Source organism: Carcharhinus amblyrhynchos, chromosome 15 (genome assembly GCF_965287045.1).
Source record: "Carcharhinus amblyrhynchos chromosome 15, sCarAmb.v2.hapA, whole genome shotgun sequence".
Lineage (NCBI taxonomy): Eukaryota > Metazoa > Chordata > Chondrichthyes > Carcharhiniformes > Carcharhinidae > Carcharhinus > Carcharhinus amblyrhynchos.
In genome coordinates this window covers 14564133-14584193 of record NC_137338.1, presented here as the reverse complement: position 1 = coordinate 14584193, position 20061 = coordinate 14564133, and the positions used below count along the sequence as shown (strand labels likewise).

Below are 20061 nucleotides of genomic sequence, written 5' to 3'. Positions count from 1 at the left end.
AGTACAGGTATTTCTAATGTATCGGTGCATACTTGATGGGCTGAAGGGCCTCTCCTGTGCTGTATGATTCTATGACAACACAAGAATACAGTAAGATTCTCCATTTATTATTCATACCATCTTTTACAAAATATGGCAAACAACAAAAAAGTCTTCAGTTAGCTTACCTTGTGAAGTACTTGTATCGATTCTTACCACTCACTTGCGGATCTTGCTGCGCTTGTAACTGCATTCTAAGAGAAGGGTCATATCTGGGAAGAAAAGGACATATCAGTTTTGCTGTTTCATGTTGTGAAAGACAAAACAAAATTCAAGAAAAAGCATTCTCTAATTATAGGCTAGTATCAATGTACTTTATGAACAAATCTTGCCAAAATACATCAACGTTTTAAAAATATACTTGCTGAATTGCAATTAATTTTCTGAGCTGCTTAACCTTACTTCACATAATATCTTTATAAGGCAACACAGTGAAGATTTTCATGCCATCAGCCTTAGCTACATTCAAATCAAGTTCCTCGCCAGAGAGATAACGTGTGCTAACCTGTCCAATCAGTACAAATCTCCTCTTATTTTCTTTCATAGAAGCATAGAAGATAGAAGCAGGAGGCAGCCATTTGGCCCTTTCAGCCTGCTCTGCCATTCACTAAAATCATAGCTGATCACCCAACTCAATAGCCTAATTCTGCTTTTTCTCCATAACCTTTGATCCCATTTGCCCCAAGTGCTATATCCAGCTGCCTCTTAAATACATTCAATGTTTTGGCATCGACTACTTCCTGTGGTAATAAATTCCACAGGCTCACCACTCTTTGGGTGAAGAAATGTCTTCTCACCTCCATCCTAAACAGTCTACCCTGAATCCTCAGACTGTGACTCCTGGTTCTGGACTCCCCACCATTGGGAACATGATTCTTGCATCTACCCTGTCTAGTTTTGTTAGAATTTTATAAGTTTCTATGAGATCCCCCTCATTTGTCTGAACTCCAGAGAAAACAATTCTAACCTAGTCAGTCAATCTCTCTTCATACATTAGTCCTGCATTCTCTGGAATCTGTCTGGTAAACCTTCGCTGCACTCCCTCAAAAGCAAGAACATCTTCCTCAGTAAAAGAGACCAAAGCTGCACACAATACTCTAGGTGTGACCTCACTAAGGCCCTGTATAATTGCTACAACACATCCCTGCTCCTGTACTCAAAACCTCTCGCAATGAAGGCTAACATGCTATTTGCCTTCTTTACTACCTGCTGCACCTGCATACTTACCTTCAATGACTAGTGTACAAGGACATCCAGGTGAATAACCTCACGCTTATCCAAATTATACTGCATCTGCTATTGATTAGCCCACTCACCCACCCTGTCCAGATCATTCTGAAGGATTGCTGCATCCTCGTCACAGTTCACCCTCTCATCCAACTTGGTATCATCTGCAAAGTTTGAGATGTTACATTTTGTTCCCTCATCCAAATCATTTATATCGTGAATAACTGAGGCCCCAGCACTGATCCCTGTGGCACCCAACTAGGTACTGCCTACCAATTTCAGAAAAGCATGCATTAATTCCTACTCTTTGTTTCCTCTCTGCCAACCAGTTTTCTATCCATTGCAATACACATCCTCCAATCCCATGTGCTTTAATCTTGCATGATAATCTCTTATGCAGGACTTTGTCAAACGCTTTCTTTCCCGATTCCTTCGTTTTGATATTTGGAAATTTGAAGCCTGATGACATGAAAGGAACTGTTTGAGATGAGTTTACTAGTGAACAATCTGACAAACATTAAACCAATACTTCAACTCAGCATTTGGTAAACACCATTAATTGAACTCCCACACCAACTGTTCTGGAATTTTCTTGGGATTTCTCCTGCGGTTACTTCAAATGAAAAACACAAGAACCTAGGGGCAGCAAGCTAGCACAGTGGTTAGCACTGCTGCTTCACAGCGCCAGGGACTCGGATTCGATTCCCGGCTCGGGTCACTGTCTGTACATTCTCCCTGTGCCTGCACGAGTTTCCTCCTACAATCTGAAAGATGTGCTGGTTAGGTGCATTGACCCGAACAGGTGCTGGAGTGTGGCAACTAGGGGAATTTCACAGTAACTTCATTGCAGTGATAATGTAAGTCTTACTTGTGACTAATAAATAAATAGACTTCAGAGAAGTTCAAAAAAAGGGAAGCATGGACAAGTTAGGCTGAAGGGCCTGTTTCCATGCCATAAACCTCTATGACTATGAGAAATTATGTAAACAATTAAAAATGGCCATACGCAAGGGCGGTGATTTCAGCACCTTCCCATCTCTGCCCTTGTTAAGTCTGGAGCAGGAAGGCTTATGGATTGTCTTCTCATCCCATCACTAGTTGAGGCCCTTAAGTAAGCAATTAATGCCCATGGACCACATCCTACCACTGCTGCAATTCAGCCAGCAGTAGGGAACCTGAGTCAGCAGGTTTTCAGAGGGGAGGTGCATCTCTTGTTGCCAGGACTCAGTGCACAATTGACAGATCTGACATCAGGAAGAGGGGGCTTGCTGAAAACCATGCTGCTGCCCTGGCTGCAACTCCTCCCCACACTCAACTGTGGTCTGCAGTCCTTTGCTGAACCTGGGATTTTGATGACTTGCATTGCTGGCAGCTGGCACCACTTCTGCTGACACTGCCTGCAATGAACAACTGCCAACCACTGATTGGCCAGCAGGTTTTAGGGTGGGATTTCTGGCCCCAGGGTTCTTGATCCCAGGGATGGTCCATCACTGCCTAATGCGCACTTCATTTCAGCAAGATTTCCCCAAAGGACATGACATGGGGCTCTCACCAACAAGTGAGACTCCTGTCAGCTGCATTAAATGCCAGCCACAAAATTAAACTTTTTTTTGCAGTAGTTACAATTTTTAAAACAGCTATCTGTAGCAGGATGTACTCTTCAAACATGTTTTAACAACAATAAGATTTGCTTATAGTAAGATATATGTGGAATTGACTATTTAGCTTATCTGGAATGAGCATTGCAATTACGCTGCCAATTGCTTGATGGCTTCTTGCTTTCTCTCTTCATATCCTCTCCAGCGCTGATTAACAAATTTCGGGACAGGGTCATTGCGATCTAGCTGAAAGGTATAGCTTGGGAAACGATGCAAGTTACTGAACATGGTCTTATATTCAGGTACTTTTTTCTATATGATGGAAAGGAATATACAGAATTTGAGACTGCAGGGCCCAAAAACAATTATTCAAAGCACACAAAATAAACATTTGGATATGAAAATATAATTGTGTTGATGTTTAATACAAAGGTAAATTAGCAAGAAGTCAATGTAGTAAATATTTCTGCGCTCTTCAAAGGGATACTGATAACATTTAGTGGCAGTAAATTGCACAGTTACTTAATTTATTCTGCTTAAGCAAAACTTAATAATTTGTGGCTTATTTCTTCTTTTCAAGCATTCTGCCAGGTGATATAGTTTTTATACATTAATATGGTTGCACTCCTGCCTCCTGCATATCTATTGTTTAAAAAGGAAAACCTGCAGAAAATACTATCAACCTTATCCGAAATTTCGATATGATAATGATTTGTGGCATTACTTGAAGACAACACAACATGCAGGCACATTTTCAAATACAACCATTCATCTCAAGAAATTCAGTCACGAGTTAGTGCTTTGAAGGTCAGAAACATTTGAAGGTACACTGGTGCACAAAAACATATTACGTAAGTTTCAATGGAACAAAAAGCAATGGCATTCTGCTTGACCAATTTCAGAGAGAGAACCCATTGGCTCAGTAAAAAACAAATCATTGAATACCAAGATATATGGCAGGACAGTGAAGATATTCCTGACACTGTCAGTAAAAATGGCAGGACAAGACTTTTAATGTGTTCCCACTGGTACCAAATCATTTTGTCTTTGGATGGCTCATTTTCTGCTGGATCTTCATCCTGGGAAAGAGGGAAATCATGCCAATCTACAGCAGATAAAGGTAATGGCCACAAGCACAGCAGGTCACTCAAAATGTACAGAGACACAGAGGGAGAAAGTTGGAGTTGCACCTGAACGTTAAAAGTAATGACCTATCTCGAAGATCTATAGTCACTAAAAAATGTGACTCTCACACATGGGAAACCCAGGGTCATCAATGATGCAGCTGAAGATGGTTGGGTCAAGAACACTGGTGGAACTCCTACACTATTGTCCTAGGACTGACAGGATTGGCCTCCAACAACCACAACCATTTCCTTTGTGCTAGGTATGACTCCAACCAATGGATTCATAAATCAGAAAGTGTTTTCACAGATTCAATGTCGTTTGAATCCCTCAGAGCTGCTGTACTCTTAGAGAAAATAATATTAGATAACAGCCCAGCACCTTCACAGGGGTCTTTTTCCAACTGATTCACTCACGCCATCATGGCATCTTACCTACCCAAGTACCAATGCACTTGGAATGAAGGTACTCCTGAGCCAAATGGGGTAATCGCAGGCTGAATCACAGAGCAGGAGCTGCCAGGGGAATGTTGAAGAAATATACGTCCATGATTATGAAGCCCAAGGAACAAGACCTAAGGGCCCATTTCTAAAAAGATCGAGGATTTAATGGCATTGATCCTATGTGCAGGCAGCAGATCAGTATCCTTTCATACAGTGCAGATTATGGAAAAGTTGGAGAAGTTGACAGTCTACATCTGCATTCTATGAAGGAGGTATGGCAATTACATGAGAAAAATCCTGCTGTCCTTGGCAGTCCAAAAAGCAACCAATGCAGCTTCAAAATATCAGGAGAAAGCTTTAAGGTTATTTGTTATTTCTGCCAGGGCAACACTGACTACTGCCAAAAATGGTTTGAACATAATACAAACTTAAGATTTTGAGGACTTACCATGGAATCCCTACAGTGCAGGAAGAGGCCATCTGACCCATCAAGTCTGCACCGACTCCCCAAAACAGCATCCCACCCAGGCCTTCTCCTCCGTCATATCCCCAAAGTCCTATGCATTTACAATGGCTAATCCACCTAACCTATACATCTTTGGATACCAACGGGCAATTTAGTATGACCGATCCAGCTAGCCTGCATATCTTGGGACTTAATTGATATTATTCAACCTGCTAAAATTCAGACAGTTACCATAGCTTGTCCATACTACCGGTTGACTGCAAATGGCACCTACTGCTGTTGCTACTTCTCACTGGCAATGACAATATTTCAGTGTCAAAGTGACATTCTCCAAAACCAGTGTAGACTGGAACTTCTACTCTGATCATGCTAGACATTAAGCACACATCAACATGAAAGAGATCCTTTAAGAACACTGGCTTTACTGTAATGAATGGCCCATCAGTCCTCAACAGCTCCACTGATACAATTCTGGTCAACAAACCTCACAGCTACCCAAAAGTGAGATCTGGATATGCTGAGTGGGCGAGGACGTGGCAGATGGGGTATAATGTTAGCAAATGTGAGGTTATCCACTTTGGTAGAAATAATAGTAGGAGGGATTATTATTTAAAAGGCGAAAAGCTGCAGCATGCTACAGTGCAGAGGGACCTGGGGGTCCTTGTGCACAAATCACAAAAACCCAGTCTGCAGGTGCAGCAGGTGATCAAGAAGGCGAATGGAATGTTGGCCTTTATAGCGAGGGGGATAGAATATAAAAGTAGGGAGGTCTTGCTGCAACTGTACAGGGTACTGGTGAGGCTGCAGCTGGAGTACTGTGTGCAGTTTTGGTTGCCACATTTGCAGAAGGATATATTGGCCTTGGAGGGAGTGCAGGGAGGGTTCACTAGGCTGATACTGGAGATGAGGGGGTTAGCCTATGAGGAGAGATTGAATAGACTGGGTCTGTACTCGTTGGAGTTTAGAAGGCTGAGGGGGGATCTTATAGAAACATATAAGATAATGAAGGGGATAGATAGGATAGAGGTAGAGAGATTCTTCCCGCTTAGAAAGGTTAGCAGAACTAGAGAGCACAGCCTCAAGATAAAGGGGTGGGGGGCGCAGTTTAGATCAGAGGTGAGGAGGAACTTCTTCACTCAAAGGGTGGTGAGTCTCTGGAATTCTCTGCCCATTGAAGTGGTGGAGGCTACCTCGCTGAATATATTTAAGTCACGGGTAGATAGGTTTCTGATAGACAAGGGAATTAAGGGTTATGAGGAGAAAGCGGGAAAGTGGAACTGATCCACTTCAGATCAGGCATGATCTTGTTGAATGGCAGGGCAGGCTCAAAGAGCTAGATGGCCTACTCCTGCTCCTATTATGTTCTTATGTAGGTAATACCTTGTCAAAGTGAAAAGAAAGGGTCAAACACAAACACCTGGCACAAGGGATAGGCATCCTGTTAGCAAGTAGCAGTGTTACAATGAAGGGGCAAATGGTAATTAGCAGATACATTTCTGACAGGTCAGAGTATTTGGGTATATCAAAGGATCTAAAATTGGTGATTAATGTTCATAAATATTCTCTCCCAGAGAGGCTATTGAAAACATTACAGATTGGCTGAGCAGTTATCTGAGAGAAACGTAAGGAATTGTGAAGGGTTTTACTATGTCGCTCAAATAGAGGGTACCCATTTTATTGGAAGAAATTGTTTATGATCTCTTGCCTGATGACACATGTTTCTGATAACAGGTTAGCATTGTTGCCATCCTCTCTCTCTCCAGGGATTCAGTGCTGTGAGGAGATGATTGATCTACAGCACCTTGTCCTGCTTCATTTTCTGTGCTTGTAAGTCCCAATCATTTAGCAATGACCAAAGAGGTAATGTTCAGGTTGATGATTTTATTTTAAATCAGAACTGAAAAGTCACAGGTTTTGCAGCCAATGGAAGGGTGGAGGAAATAGGATGAAGAGAACAGAAAGTCTGTGATAGGATGGAGGTTATGAGAGATTAAAGGGAGGGAGGAGTCAAAGATGGACCAGGTGAAGGTGAGAGAACATAGAACATAACAGCGCAGAACAGGCCCTACAGCCCACGATGTTGCGCCGACCAGTTAAAAAGCAATGACCCTCTAACCTAAACCAATCCCTTTCCATCCATAAATGAAGGGTTGATGTTGAAAACAAAGCCAATGAAACTTTCCAGTTTATGGTGAGAACATGGAGGCATAACTGATACAGTCATTAATATATGAGAAAAAGAGATGAAGGAGGTGCCCCCATGTAAGATTGAAATAATGAATGTTCCACATATCCCACTAAAGGGCAGGCATAGATAAGATCCACATAGGTAACCAGAGCAAAATCTATTATTTGGAGGAAGTGGGTGGAGTTGAAGGCAAAGTTATTTAAAGTGAGAACAAGGTCAACCAGGTGGAGCAGGGTGGTGGTGTATGGAGCCTGGCTGGGTGTCTGTTCAAGGAAGAGGCAAAGAGCTCGGAGGACATCTAGGTGGGAAATGGAGTTGTAGAGGAGTTGCATGGCCATAGTGAAGAGAAAATGGGTAGGGCCAAGAAATTGGAAACTATTAAAATGACAGAGCATTGAAAAAGTCAGGGATGTGGTAGGAAGAGACTCTACAAAGGGCAAAAAATTGATCATTTTTGTGGCACATATTCAGTCAGACATTCCAGTCAGAATCAACTCAGCAGAGAGTGACAGATGCATCCATGGCTTGTCTAAAGCAGCACTGAAACTACTTGACTGATGTGATAATGTTACCAGAAATCACTCTGAAGCGTCCGGATGCACAAACGTGCTGTCAAAGCCACTGGCAAGGAAGTGAGAGCCCCTCATTTAAAGAGGGTGCAAGTCAGGTTCGAAAGGCCGGCACATCTTTACAGTGATGTCAGGATGAAAATGCAAACTGCAGACACTCCCAATATGAAAAATCTGGAATGGTCCTTTGTCTTATAAATACCTAGAGATTGGATGCTGACTGTGTATATGCTGTGTTCTCCTAGCACTCATCCCTTTCCTCCTCCATTTAAAAGTCAGGACCAAAGGGAGTCACGGAGACAAATCCACTATTTAATTATGAAAGGCATCCTTTAAATTCTTAGCAAATTCTGCAAAGTTTCAACAATTCCTCAAAATGCTGCAGTTTCGAGTGAAAGAAGTCCAAAAAAAAATCAACTTAGGACCTGTCACCTTCTTCATCTTTCCTGCCTGTAAGCCATCTTTACATTGGCTCCAGTTTTCAGATACAACAAATGGTCAGAAAGGCAGAGTATTAGGAGACACTTGGCAGTGTCTCTGCCCACTTCATTCAATTGTCGTTGTGGCACATCTCCCACACAGATCAATATCAGAGCAGATTGTGTGAAGAAAAATCTGGTGGACATTTATAAAGTCAGAATTCCACCCTATTTTACTTACCAGCCTGATCTATGCCATCTATAAATGCACAGTTTTCTTAAGGACAATTCAGAGCAGCACCCAGGGGAACTAAAAGGATTTGCCATGTGACAGTATTGGGGGGGAGGGAGTTAGAATATAGGCAGCTGATTATTGTTCTTTGCATTTAAGAAGCCTCTCAAAACATTATCAGATGATATCTGAAGAAACCTGGGAATTCAGAAAAATAAACAGATGAAGTACTATTTCCAGAAAAAGTGGTAACAATGGAAGCTGCTAGAGAATAATAAAGTCACCAAGCATAATATTCCCTGATTTTCTATACATTTCAATAGTAAGTTGAAAGAAATACCAACACATTATTCATTAGTATGAGTTGAAGGGACAATTTATTTTTAAATGCATCATATTGATAAAATACATTTTGCAAGTACTCACTAATCTGTTAACGGCTGTGAATGCCTTCATGGACATCTTCGCATGATCCTTCTCACTGGCTACTGAATACAAAGGGTCTGTGGTGGACAAGGGAAGGCATTTTATTACTTAATAGCTCAGCATCAGAATCTTTTTCTAACTCGATAGAATTGATGTATATTTGATATGATAATTGATGTACATAATTGATAGAAAGAATCAATGTATATAATTGCAATAAGAATAATTGCCTGTCATAGGAAAATCAACATGAATTCCTCAGCTCCAAGTAGTTAACTTGTTGTTAAGAACTCATCTAAGGGTAATATCAATTTTCACATAAAATCACTAACGGTCATATTTTCATTGTATTGTAACTCATTCTAATGTTATTTACATTGATAAATCACACAGCCAATTTAAAAGTAGCAATAGCTGAAACAGGTAGCAACCTCACAGGGAAATGTGGGCTTGAAAATTTCAGTTGGGCCACTGTACTCAGATTTGCAGTATGGCAGGATATCTGCTGACCACGTTGTTCCAGCACTGTCGTTGCAAATCTCATTCTGTCATCACTTGTACCAATGGGTTGGGTGCCTTTACTACTTACAATGCTCATTGGATTTTTGCCCTCTTACCCAGAGGCAGTGTGGGAGGAAGTGGGGGGAGGGGGTCAGCAATCAATACACAATACGTGGGGAGCACAGTGGTTAGTACTGCTGCCTCACAGCCAGGGATGAGAGTTCAATTCTGGCCTTGTGTGACTATCCCTATGTCTGTGTGGGTTTCCTCCAGGTGCTCGGTTTCCTCTCAGTTCAAGGATCAGTAGGTAGGTAGATCGATCGGCCATGTTAAATTGCTCCTAGGTGTCCAAAGCTGTGTAGGTTAGCTGGATTAGCCACAGTATGGGAAGAGAGTTATGGGGCTCAAGTTTTCCTTCTATGAAAATCATTATTGATCTAATTAGGTTTTTACAATAATCTGATAATTCTCATAGTTATAGAAACAGGACATGCTAGAAATGCTCAGCAAGTCCGGCAGCATCTGTAGAAACAACGTGAATCTTTCAGGTCCGTGATCTTTCATCAGATCTTTCAGATGCTGCCAAACCTGCTCTTTATTTCAGATTCTCAGCATCCACAGTATTTAGCTTTTGTAATAGCTTTCATAGTGACTTTTTTGATGCTACTCCAATAATTTCCAAATTTATTGATTGCAATTTCACATCTTGCTGCTGTGAGATTTGAAATCACAACATCTAATTTACTAGCTGAAACTATAGGCACTGTGCATTAGGGTACTGACCACTGGTCATTGTAGAAAGGCCAAAATCAAAATGCAATTACTACATTTTTAAATTGTGCAAATAACAAAACAGAATAGATTCTGTAACTCAAATATAAGTAAATTATCATGGATTATGTTTAAATATCCACTATATTATCTTTGGACTCTGGAATGGCTCCTACAGATTGGAGCGGAATTAACGCAAGTCCACTATTCACAAAGAGAGGTAGAGAGAAAACAGGATCTTTAATCTACATATAGGGAAAACAGGAATTTTAATCTACATATAGATTGGAAAGATCAGATGGACAAAGGTAGAATGGGTGAGGAGACAGAGGTAGAGAGATTCTTTCTGCTTCGAAAGGAAAACAGAACTAGGGGGCACAGTCTCAAAATAAGGTGGGGGGGGGGCACAGTTTAGAACGGAGTTGAGGAGGAACTTCTTCACTCAAAGGGTGGTGGATCTCTGGAATTCTCTGTCCATTGAAGTGGTGGAGGCTACCTCATTGAATGTATTTAAGTCGCGGGTAGATAGATTTCTGATAGACAAGGGAATTAAGGGTTTTGGGGAGAAAGCAGGAAAGTGGAACTGATCCACTTCAGATCAGCTATGATCTTATTGAATGGCAGGGCAGGCTTGAAGGGCTAGATGGCCTACTCCTGCTCCTAGTTCTTATGTTCTTTAGTGTTTTCAGGATAGTTTCTTAGAACAGCATGTTCTGGTATCAAGTAGAAGGCAGGTTATGCTGAACCTGGTATTGCGCAATGAGATAGGATTAATTTATAACTTCATGATGAAGGCAGCCCTTGGTAACTGCAACTATGATATGATTAAATTTTACATTTAGTTTGAGGGAGAGAAGAGTGCGTCCAAGACTAGTATTTTAAACTGAAATTAAGACAATTAGGATAGCATGAAAGTGGAATTAGCTAAAGCAAACTTAAGTAATGGATCAACATATGCTCAATGGCTGACTTTTTTTTAGTTGGCAAGATTCAATGAGTGGCATCTCACAGGGATCTATGCTGGGTCTTCAAATTTTTAACAATGTATACAAAATTTGCTGATGACATAAATATAGATAGAAAAGTAAACTGTGAAATGGACTTAGAGGCTACAAAAGGATAGATTATGTACGTGCAAAAATCTGGCAAATGGACTATAACATGGGTAAGTGTGAAATTGTCCATTTCGGCACCAAACAAAATAAAAAAGCTGATCATTTAAGTGGTGAGAGATTGCAGAACTCTGATCTGGGTAGCTAAGTGCATGAATCACAAAAGGCTAGTATACAGGTCCAGTAAGTGATCAAGAAGGCTATACTTCGGTTATTTATGGCATTGGTGAGACCCACATCTGGAGTATTGTATACCGTACTGGTCTCCTTATTTAAGGAAAGATGCAAATGTATTAGAAGCAGTTCAGAGAAGGTTTGTTAGACTAATACTAGGAATGGGTGGGTTGTCTTGTGAAGAAAGGTTGGAGAAGTTAGGTTTGTATCCACTAGAGTTTAAATGGGAAAGAGACAACATGTTTGAAACTGTTAAGATCCTAAGTGGTGTTTACAAGACTTTTCCTCTTGTTGGAGAATCTGTCACTATTTAAAAATAAGGTTGGGGGTGGGGGGTGGTGTGGAGAGAAAAAAAATTGCTCATTTAAGACAGAGCTTAGGATAATTGTTTTCTCTCAAATGGTCATGAGTCTCTAGAACTCTTCTTCAAATGGCAATGGAATCAGAGTCATTGAATATTTTTAAGGCAGAGCTAGTTAGATTCTTAGTTAGCAATGGGGTGAAAGGTTAATGGGGACCATATGAATATGGGGTTAAAGTTACAATCAGATCAGCCATGATCTTATCGAATAACAGAGTAGGCTTGAGGGGCCGTGTAGCCTATGCCTGCTCCTAATTCATATGCATGTTCATAGGAGCAACAAATGCTGGCCTTAGCGATGCTCACATCACACAAATAATCTAAAAGAAATAAACAAAAAACTAAATAACTAAAAAAAGGTTGTAGGTGTAGTGCAATAGAGGGACCTTGGGAGTACATGTCCACAAATCTGTGAAAGTAGCAGGACAGGAGGATCAGGTGGTTAAGAAGGCATTTTGAAATACTTTCCATAATTAGCCACAATATAGAATATAAGAGGAGGGTTTATGCTAGAGCTTTATAAAACACTAGTTAAGACACAGCAACAATAGCATGTACAGGACAGAAAGGATGAGACCACTCTCGTTGGGTAGAGAAGGGATTTACCAGGATGTTGTCGGGAATGGAGAATTTTAGCTAAAAGAAAAAAATTTAGCAGACTAGGGTTGTTTTCTCCCCGCAAGAACAGAGGGAAATTTTTGGTATCACACACTTTTTTTGTTCCCAATGCGGAAGGGGTGCAAGGATTAGCAGGCTCATTACCAACATCTGAACAGCTTTACAAAATCTCCCAAATTCTGAACAGCTTTACAAAATCTCCTCTTGTGGCCAATAAATCCTGGAAGGGGATTTGAACCAGAGCTTCTGGCTCAGAGGCAGGGAAACTACCTACTGAGCCATAGGACTTTACAGTGGATAACCAGTTGGGATGTATAAAATTAAGAGGGACTTAGATAAAGTGGATATAAAAGACCCAATTTTTATAGCAAAGGTGTTAATAACCTGGTGTATACGTTTAAAGTAATTGGAAGGATTAGAATGAGTTGAGGAAAAATCTATTTAGCTGAACTATGGTGGGCCTCTAGAACTCACTACCTCAAATTATTTGGATATACACTTGACTTGCAATAACCTAGAAGATGACCAACGAAGAGTTGGAAAGTGGGATCAGGCTGGATAACTCTTGTTTGGCTGGTGTCAACATGATGGACTGAATACTCTTCTTCTATGGCACAAAATGTTTGAAAACAATAATACGTTAAAAAATATATAGTTTTAACTTAGTTATTTCTCCTCAGAGAAGTGGTTTTAAAACTTACATAAAGTTATTTGTGCTCAAGTCAAATGCTACTACTCTCATGCATCCTGGAAAAATGACAGATGCAGCACTGAGCTTAACTATTCAGTGACTTCAGCACATGCTACTACAAAAACTGTTGTCAAAATATAAGAATCCCTTCAATCTCACACAAAATAGCCATCCTGTATTGATCATATTTTATGAGCATTAAATTTTCTTCTAAATAGTGTTTCCACTTCAATTTATAGTCTGAAGTTACAGGAACTGAACCTATGTGCTGCTTGTGACAGCTGCTAAGCAATCTTTCCATTTTTGCTTTTGTTCATATCCTTTTAACAATTTAAACAAACAAACTAAACAGAGGTGAAGTTGATTGTATGCTAATACAACAATATCAATGACTACATCATTGAAACATCCCTTGTTTATTAACATTTGTTTATTTGCAACACCTTAAGATTGCAGTACTGCAGATTTTACTGTCAAGGATAGCAAACTGAAGCACAAAACATCTTTACAAAAATTATGACTGAATTTTTAATTATTCCCCCCCCCCACAGGGCATGGGCATCATTGGCTAAGCTAGCATTTATTATCCATATAGAGTCATAGAGGTTTACAGCCTGGAAACAGGCCCTTCGGCCCAACTTGTCCATCCCACCCATATGTTTTTGCCACTTAGCTAGTCCCAATTGCCCATGTTTGGCCCACATCCCTCTATACCCATCTTACCCATGTAACTACCTAAACACTTTTTAAAAGACAATATTGTTCCTGCCTCTACTACTACCAGCTCTGCAGCTTGTTCCAGACACTCACCACCCTGTGTATCAAAAAAATTGCCCCTCTGGACCTTTTGTACCTCTCCCCTCTCACCTTAAACCTATGCCCTCTAAGTTTAGATTCCCCTACCTTTGGGAAAAGATATTGACTATCTAGCTGAACTATGCCCTTCATTATTTTATAGACCCCTATAAGGTCACCCCTCAGCCTCCTACGCTCCAGAGGAAAAAGTCCCAGTCTATCGAGCCTCTCCTTATAACTTAAACCATCAAGTCCCGGCACTCTCTCTAATTGTGCTTGAGCAGATACTTACTGTAATTGACAATTAAGATTTTACAGTGCTGAAGTTAGTTATTTCCTGATGTATTAGGAAAAAAAAAAGGAAAAACACAAATCCCGTAACTTTCCCCAATGGATCAGTGGGGAAATGCCTTCGTAGAGTTCCACATATATCAGGCTAGTCCACTGGATACAGAGGAAAGCAGAGAGGGAGGAGGCCTCCTCGTGATCCTGCTCCTGAGCCTGGCCAAGCTGGGCATTAACATGTCCAGGCAGCCGAGGGGCTTGTCCGTCCCCTCTTCCATAGCCATGTTTGCTGCCAAGCGTCTGTAGTAAGAGAGCCTGTGGTGTCTGTTGGCACAATTAAGGATTTCCATGCCCAGTGGCCACCAAGGAGTGGGGGCAGCAGGGTGGTGGTGGTGGTGTGTTAATCGACCCCTTTAATTACATTTCATTTTGATGTTTTAAGCTTACTTTGAGAGTTTGTTTATTTTTATGCAGTATCCCTTGAAGGGGCTCCCTTTTAATTTATCCCTGGTTACCCAGGCTGGTCCCAGCTCCAGTCCCTGATCTGTGCTAATCTCAATGAGGATGGAAGAAGTGCAACTCAGTAACATTAAGAGTCAGGGCTGTTGTTCTTTTACGTTAAACAATATCTATGTATGCATTACAAAAGTAGGTAGGTAATGCTTTACGTTATTGGCATTATTGAGACCACATGTCAAGTACCGTGTAGCGATTTTTATCTTATTATTTAAGCAATAATATAAATGCATTAGAAGCAGTTCAAAGAAGGTTTACTATATTAACATGTGGAATGAGGAGGTTATTTTATGAGGAAAGGCTAGGTTTGTATCTGCAGGCATTTTGAAGTGCAAGAGGAGACTTGATTTTTTTTTAATTCATTCATGGGACATCGGCGTCACTGGCTGGCCATCCCTAGTTGCCCTTCACAAGGTGGTGGTGAACTGCCTTCTTGAATCGCTGCTGCCCACGTTCTCTGGATTGTTCCACAGAATTTGATCAAAACCTTTAAAATCCTGAGAAGTATGGATAGGGTGGACATGGACAGAATGTTTCCTCCTGTGGGAGTTTCTTGAACTTGGGGTCACTGTTTAAAAACAAAGGGTCTCTCACCTGAAGACAGAGATAAGTTTTTCTCTGAAGGTTGTGTATCTTTGGAACTCTCTTTCTCAAAGAGTATTTGAATATTTCAAGGCAGAGCTAGATAGATTTTTGATAAATGGTGCTGGTGGTGGGGGCAGGGGGGAAGGAAGATTGGTGGGATAGGTAGGGATATAGGATTGAAGTTACAATCAGATTAGCCATGATCTTATTAAATGGAGAAGCAGTTGCTGTTCCTCATTGATATGTTAAAAAAAAAAGCAGGACCTAAAATTCTCTCTCCCACTGCCAAGCTAGTCAGAAACAGTAGAATATGGCAGGTTGATGTGTGACTGGAAATAGGGTGTAGGGGAGACTTCAGATTCCTGGTTCATTGGGATCAACTCATTAGCAGGTGGGACTTGGTTCAGAGTGGATTGAACATGAAGACCTGCATTTCAGATATCACCACTGTCAGAGACAAATTCGACCTCCCAGTGTGTCCAAAGGCAGCGTTGGATTCTGCTCCACTACCAGTCCACTGGCCAACATTCACCGCCTTGAGTTGAGTTTCACATTAGGAACATACGAATTGGGAACCAAAGTAGGCAAATGCAGCCCTTCGAGCCTGCTCCGCCATTGAATCAGATCATGACTGATCTCTCCCTGGTCTCAAACCCACCTCTTGTTCCCACAGGAAAGGCCACGTGACTGAAGGGCAGAGACGGAAAATATAAAGTATATGGGCAGCAAATCATGGGAGGGAAAAAAAGTTTAAAAATCCATACAAACCGAAAGAGCAAAATGTTTGGAGAGGAGCACGGTAAGCAGCCTCACCAACACTGGGTTAACATATAACAGGTTTATTTGATATCACCAGCTTTCAGAGAGCTGCTCCTTCATCAGATGAGTGGGGGGGAATTTTACTCACCTGATGAAGGAGCAGCACTCTCTTTTGTAACCTGGTGTTGATGAGATTCCTTACTATTCCCACCCGAGTCCAATACCGACAACTCCACATCATGGAGAGGAGCGTGCGGGCTGTGGTGCCGGAGAGGGCTGGGGGGCCGGAGGGGAGCGTTCGGGCTGCGGGGCCGGGGCTGCTTTACCGTAGATGTAGTCATGGGTCCGCTCAGGTTTGAAGCGCTGCTTCTCCTGCCGACTCTGGGTGAGGGTGAAACTCATGTTGCTGCTCTGTGAAGGAGCCCCCGCTCTGATAGTTCCAGCGCCTTATCGACTGAAAGGCACCCCGCTTAAAATCCCCTCAGCAGCCAGCTTGTTTATAGCGTGCGGCAACCATAGCAACAGCCGCAGCCAAGGAGGGTGCAGGGACGGAGGGGCGATAGACTCTCAGAGGGTCATAACATCCACACACACTGCCACCTACCCACCAGTGTGTTCATAACAAGGGAATTGGACATTTCAAACAATTAATAAACTTGCTCAGTCAATCACCCCCTCCGCCCTCCCCCCCCATCAAATTCATATGAGGAAATTATTCTGGTTTTATTAGTTTCCCCATGACCTGAAACTTGAAGGAAATAGTGAAAGACTTTGTGCAGTATTCAAAAGTTAAAGTTTACTTATTAGTAGGCTTATATTAACACTGCAATGAAGTTACTGTGAAAATCCCCTAGTCAGCACTCTGGCATCTGTTCAAGAACTTGAAGGAAGAGTGAGAGAACACCAAGGGAGAATTTAGCACGGCCAATGCACCAAACCAGCACATTTTTCGGACTGTGGGAGGAAAGTGGGGCATCTGGAGGAAACCCACGCAGGCGTGGGGAGTACACAGACAATCACCCAAGTCAGGAATCAAACCCAGGATTTTGGCAGTGAAGCAGCAATGCTAACCACTGTGCCACCGTGCTCCTGGTTAACATGGTCAGCTGGGAGTAGGGTCCTTGCTTGTTCCAGATTCTCTACGAATTAAACCATAATCTCTCAGACACAAGTGTGATTAATTCAGGAGAAAAGACATTTTTAAAAATCTAATGTTCGTTGAATGCTTCTAAAAACTTCAGTTCTCGTTCTTAATTTGTCAAGGTAAGTGAAGTTAACATTACATGAGGAATAGTCTCACTACAAGCTCTAAGTGCCACAGCATTCAAGTATGATACTGTCCAGTACATAGTAAAGTTCCTTTTAGTCTTCAGTGATATGCCTTAGCTCGGACTTCAGAAAAGCACCCCTACTAATTTACTTAGACAGTTCCATTTCTAACAACCTGTCCATGTGATTGTCAATAATTGTCAAATTAAGAAAAGTTTTGCTTGTGGACTCAGAACCTGAGTTGTGACTGCCCAAATAAAAACAAAGTGTTGGAAAAACTCAGCTCGTCTGACAACATCAGTGGAGAGAGAAACAGAACATTTCAAGTCCAATACAAATCTTCAGAAGTTCCAAAAAAGACTGGCTGAGACAGGAGAATTTATAATTGAGAATGGGGAAGTAGTGGAGAAACTGAACAATTATTTTTTCTGTTTCCATTAGGAAGATACATAAATTTTCCCAGAAATATTAGGGAACCAAGGGGCTTCTGAAAATGAGGAACTGAAAGAAATTAGTATTGATAAGGCAGTAGTACTCAAAAAATTAATTGGACTCAAGGTCCAATATATCTGATATATCATCTGGACTAGATGAGCTTCATAACAGTGTGTGTTGAAGGAGATGGCTATAAAGATAATGGGTACCTTGGTGGTTATCTTACAAAATTCTACAGATCCTGGAAAGGTCCCAGCAGACTAGAAAGTAGCAAATGTGACCTCATTATTTAAGAAGCGAGGCAGAGAGAAAACAGAGACCTAAATACTTGTTAGTTTAATATCAATAGGAGGAGAAATGTTAGAATCTATTATAAAGGATGCGGTGAGTGGACACTTGGAAAATAAGTGATACAACTGCATGGAGTCAACATGGAATTATGAAAGGGAAATCAATTTGATGAGCCTATTGAGAGATTTTGAAGACATCACTTGTGGGATTGATGAAAAAGAACAACGAGATGTCTTGTATATGGATTTTCAGAAGGCTTTTGATAAGGTGCCACACAGGAGGTCAAAGCCCCCAAAGGAAGCTGGTGGAATTTAAATTCAAGTAAAAAAAAGGTAGTCACAATGAAAGTATTGTTAATTCTCGTAAAAAAAACCCATGCGGTTCACTAATGTCATTTAGGAAATCTGCCTGTCTTTACTTGGACTGGCTTACATGCAACTTCAGACTTACAGCAATGTGGGTGACTCGTAATTGCCATGCAGTTGTATCAGACTGCTACAAAGTCAGGACTTCAAGAAGGTGGTTCACCTTCTTCTCAAGGGCAGTTAAAGTACAAGATCAAGGAGGTTAGTTTGAACTTGTACAAGATACTAATTCAACCTCAGTTGGAATATTGTGTACAATTCTGGATGCTACACTATAGGAAGAATGTGAACACATTGGAGAGAGTGCAGAAGGAGTTTACAAGCATAGTTCAGGGCTGAGAAACTTCAGTTTGGAACTGTTCTCCTTGGAGAGAAGACAGCTAAGAGAGATTCGATAGCAATGTTCATAATTATGAGGGGGTTGGACAGTGTGGATATGGAGAAACTGTTCCCAACCATAAGAGTATCAAGAATGAAAGGGCACAGATTTAAAATGATTTGCAAAAGAAGCAAATGAGTGGTTCAGGTTTGGAATTCTCTGCTTGGAAGTGTGGTGGAAACAAGTTCAATCGAGGCATTATAGAGGACATTAGATGATTACGTAAATAGGAATAATATGCAAAGGTATAGTGAGAAGGCAGGGGAAAATCACAATGCTCTTTGGAGCACCAGCCACGATGGGACAAATGTCCTCCTTCTGCACTTTAACAATTCTGTGATTAGGGATGGCAATAAATTATGGTCCACATCCCATAAAAGAATAAATTTAACAAATTCATACACCTCTAATATTTAGACATTTTTTCTAGCAGATGCATTGATTGTAACCTTCCAAAATTCCCTACAATCTGTAAAAGTCCCAGCAGATTGGAAAACTGAAAATATAACATTTCTATTTGAGAAAGGAGAGAGAGACAGAAAACATAGACAAAAACCTAACATCTGTCACTGAGAAAATGCTGGATTCCATTGTTAAAAATGTAGAATCAGGATGTACAGAAAATCATAATACAATCAGACAGAGTCAACAGGTTTTGTGAAAGGGAAATTATGTTTGACAAATGTATTAGACTTCTTTGAGTATGTAACAAATAAGGTGAATAAAGGGGAACAAGAAGACATAGTAGCTGGAATTCTCCAGTTTCATGCACCCCACTACCCTTTCCTGCAAGCACACAGAATTTGGGAATCAGCTAAATCTTTGTTCGCAGCAGCTGGACCAGAGAATCCAGCCAATGTAGTGTAGTTGGATTTCCAAAAGCAGTCAACAAGGTGCCACATTAGAGGTTACAACACAAGAGCTCATGTTGTCGGGGATGATATTACCATAAACAGAGGATTGGCTAACTAACAGAAAACAGAAAGTTGGGATAAATAGGTCATTTTCAGGTTGGTAAACTGTAACTAGTGGTGTTCCACAAGGATCAACATTAATGATTTGGATGAAGGGACTGAGTGTGTTGTAGCCAAATTGGTTGATGACATGAAGTTATGGGGCAGCACGGCAGCACAATGGTTAGCACTGCTGCTTCACAGCGCCAGGGATGTGGGTTTGATTCCCGGCTTGGGTGTGGAGTTTGCACACTCTCCCTGTGTCTGTGTGGGTACCTCTGGGTGCTCTCGTTTCCTCCCACATTCTGAAAGACATGCATGTTAGGTGCATTGACCTGAACAGGCACCGGATTGTGGTGACTAGGGGAATTTCACAACAACTTCATTGCAGTGTTAATGTAAGCTTTATTTGTGGCTAATAATAAACTTTTTTAAAAAAGCTTTTTCAAATAAAACATGGGTCCTGAGG

The 20061-nt window shown here is 41.1% G+C and overlaps 1 protein-coding gene across 1 annotated transcript in view; it reads right to left on the bottom strand.

The window, feature by feature from the left end:
* cfap91 (cilia and flagella associated protein 91) overlaps positions 1-16413 on the bottom strand; it is a 69342-nt gene extending 52929 nt beyond the window's left edge. The window contains exons 1-4 of the mRNA XM_080203443.1: positions 16227-16413; positions 8733-8809; positions 3019-3176; positions 168-251 (exon numbers count right to left, since the gene is read on the bottom strand). Of these exons, the coding sequence (XP_080059569.1) occupies positions 168-251; positions 3019-3176; positions 8733-8809; positions 16227-16302 (395 nt within the window). The 5' untranslated portion in view covers positions 16303-16413. The remainder of the gene's footprint in view (positions 1-167; positions 252-3018; positions 3177-8732; positions 8810-16226) is intronic.
* Positions 16414-20061: the final 3648 nt, after the last annotated feature.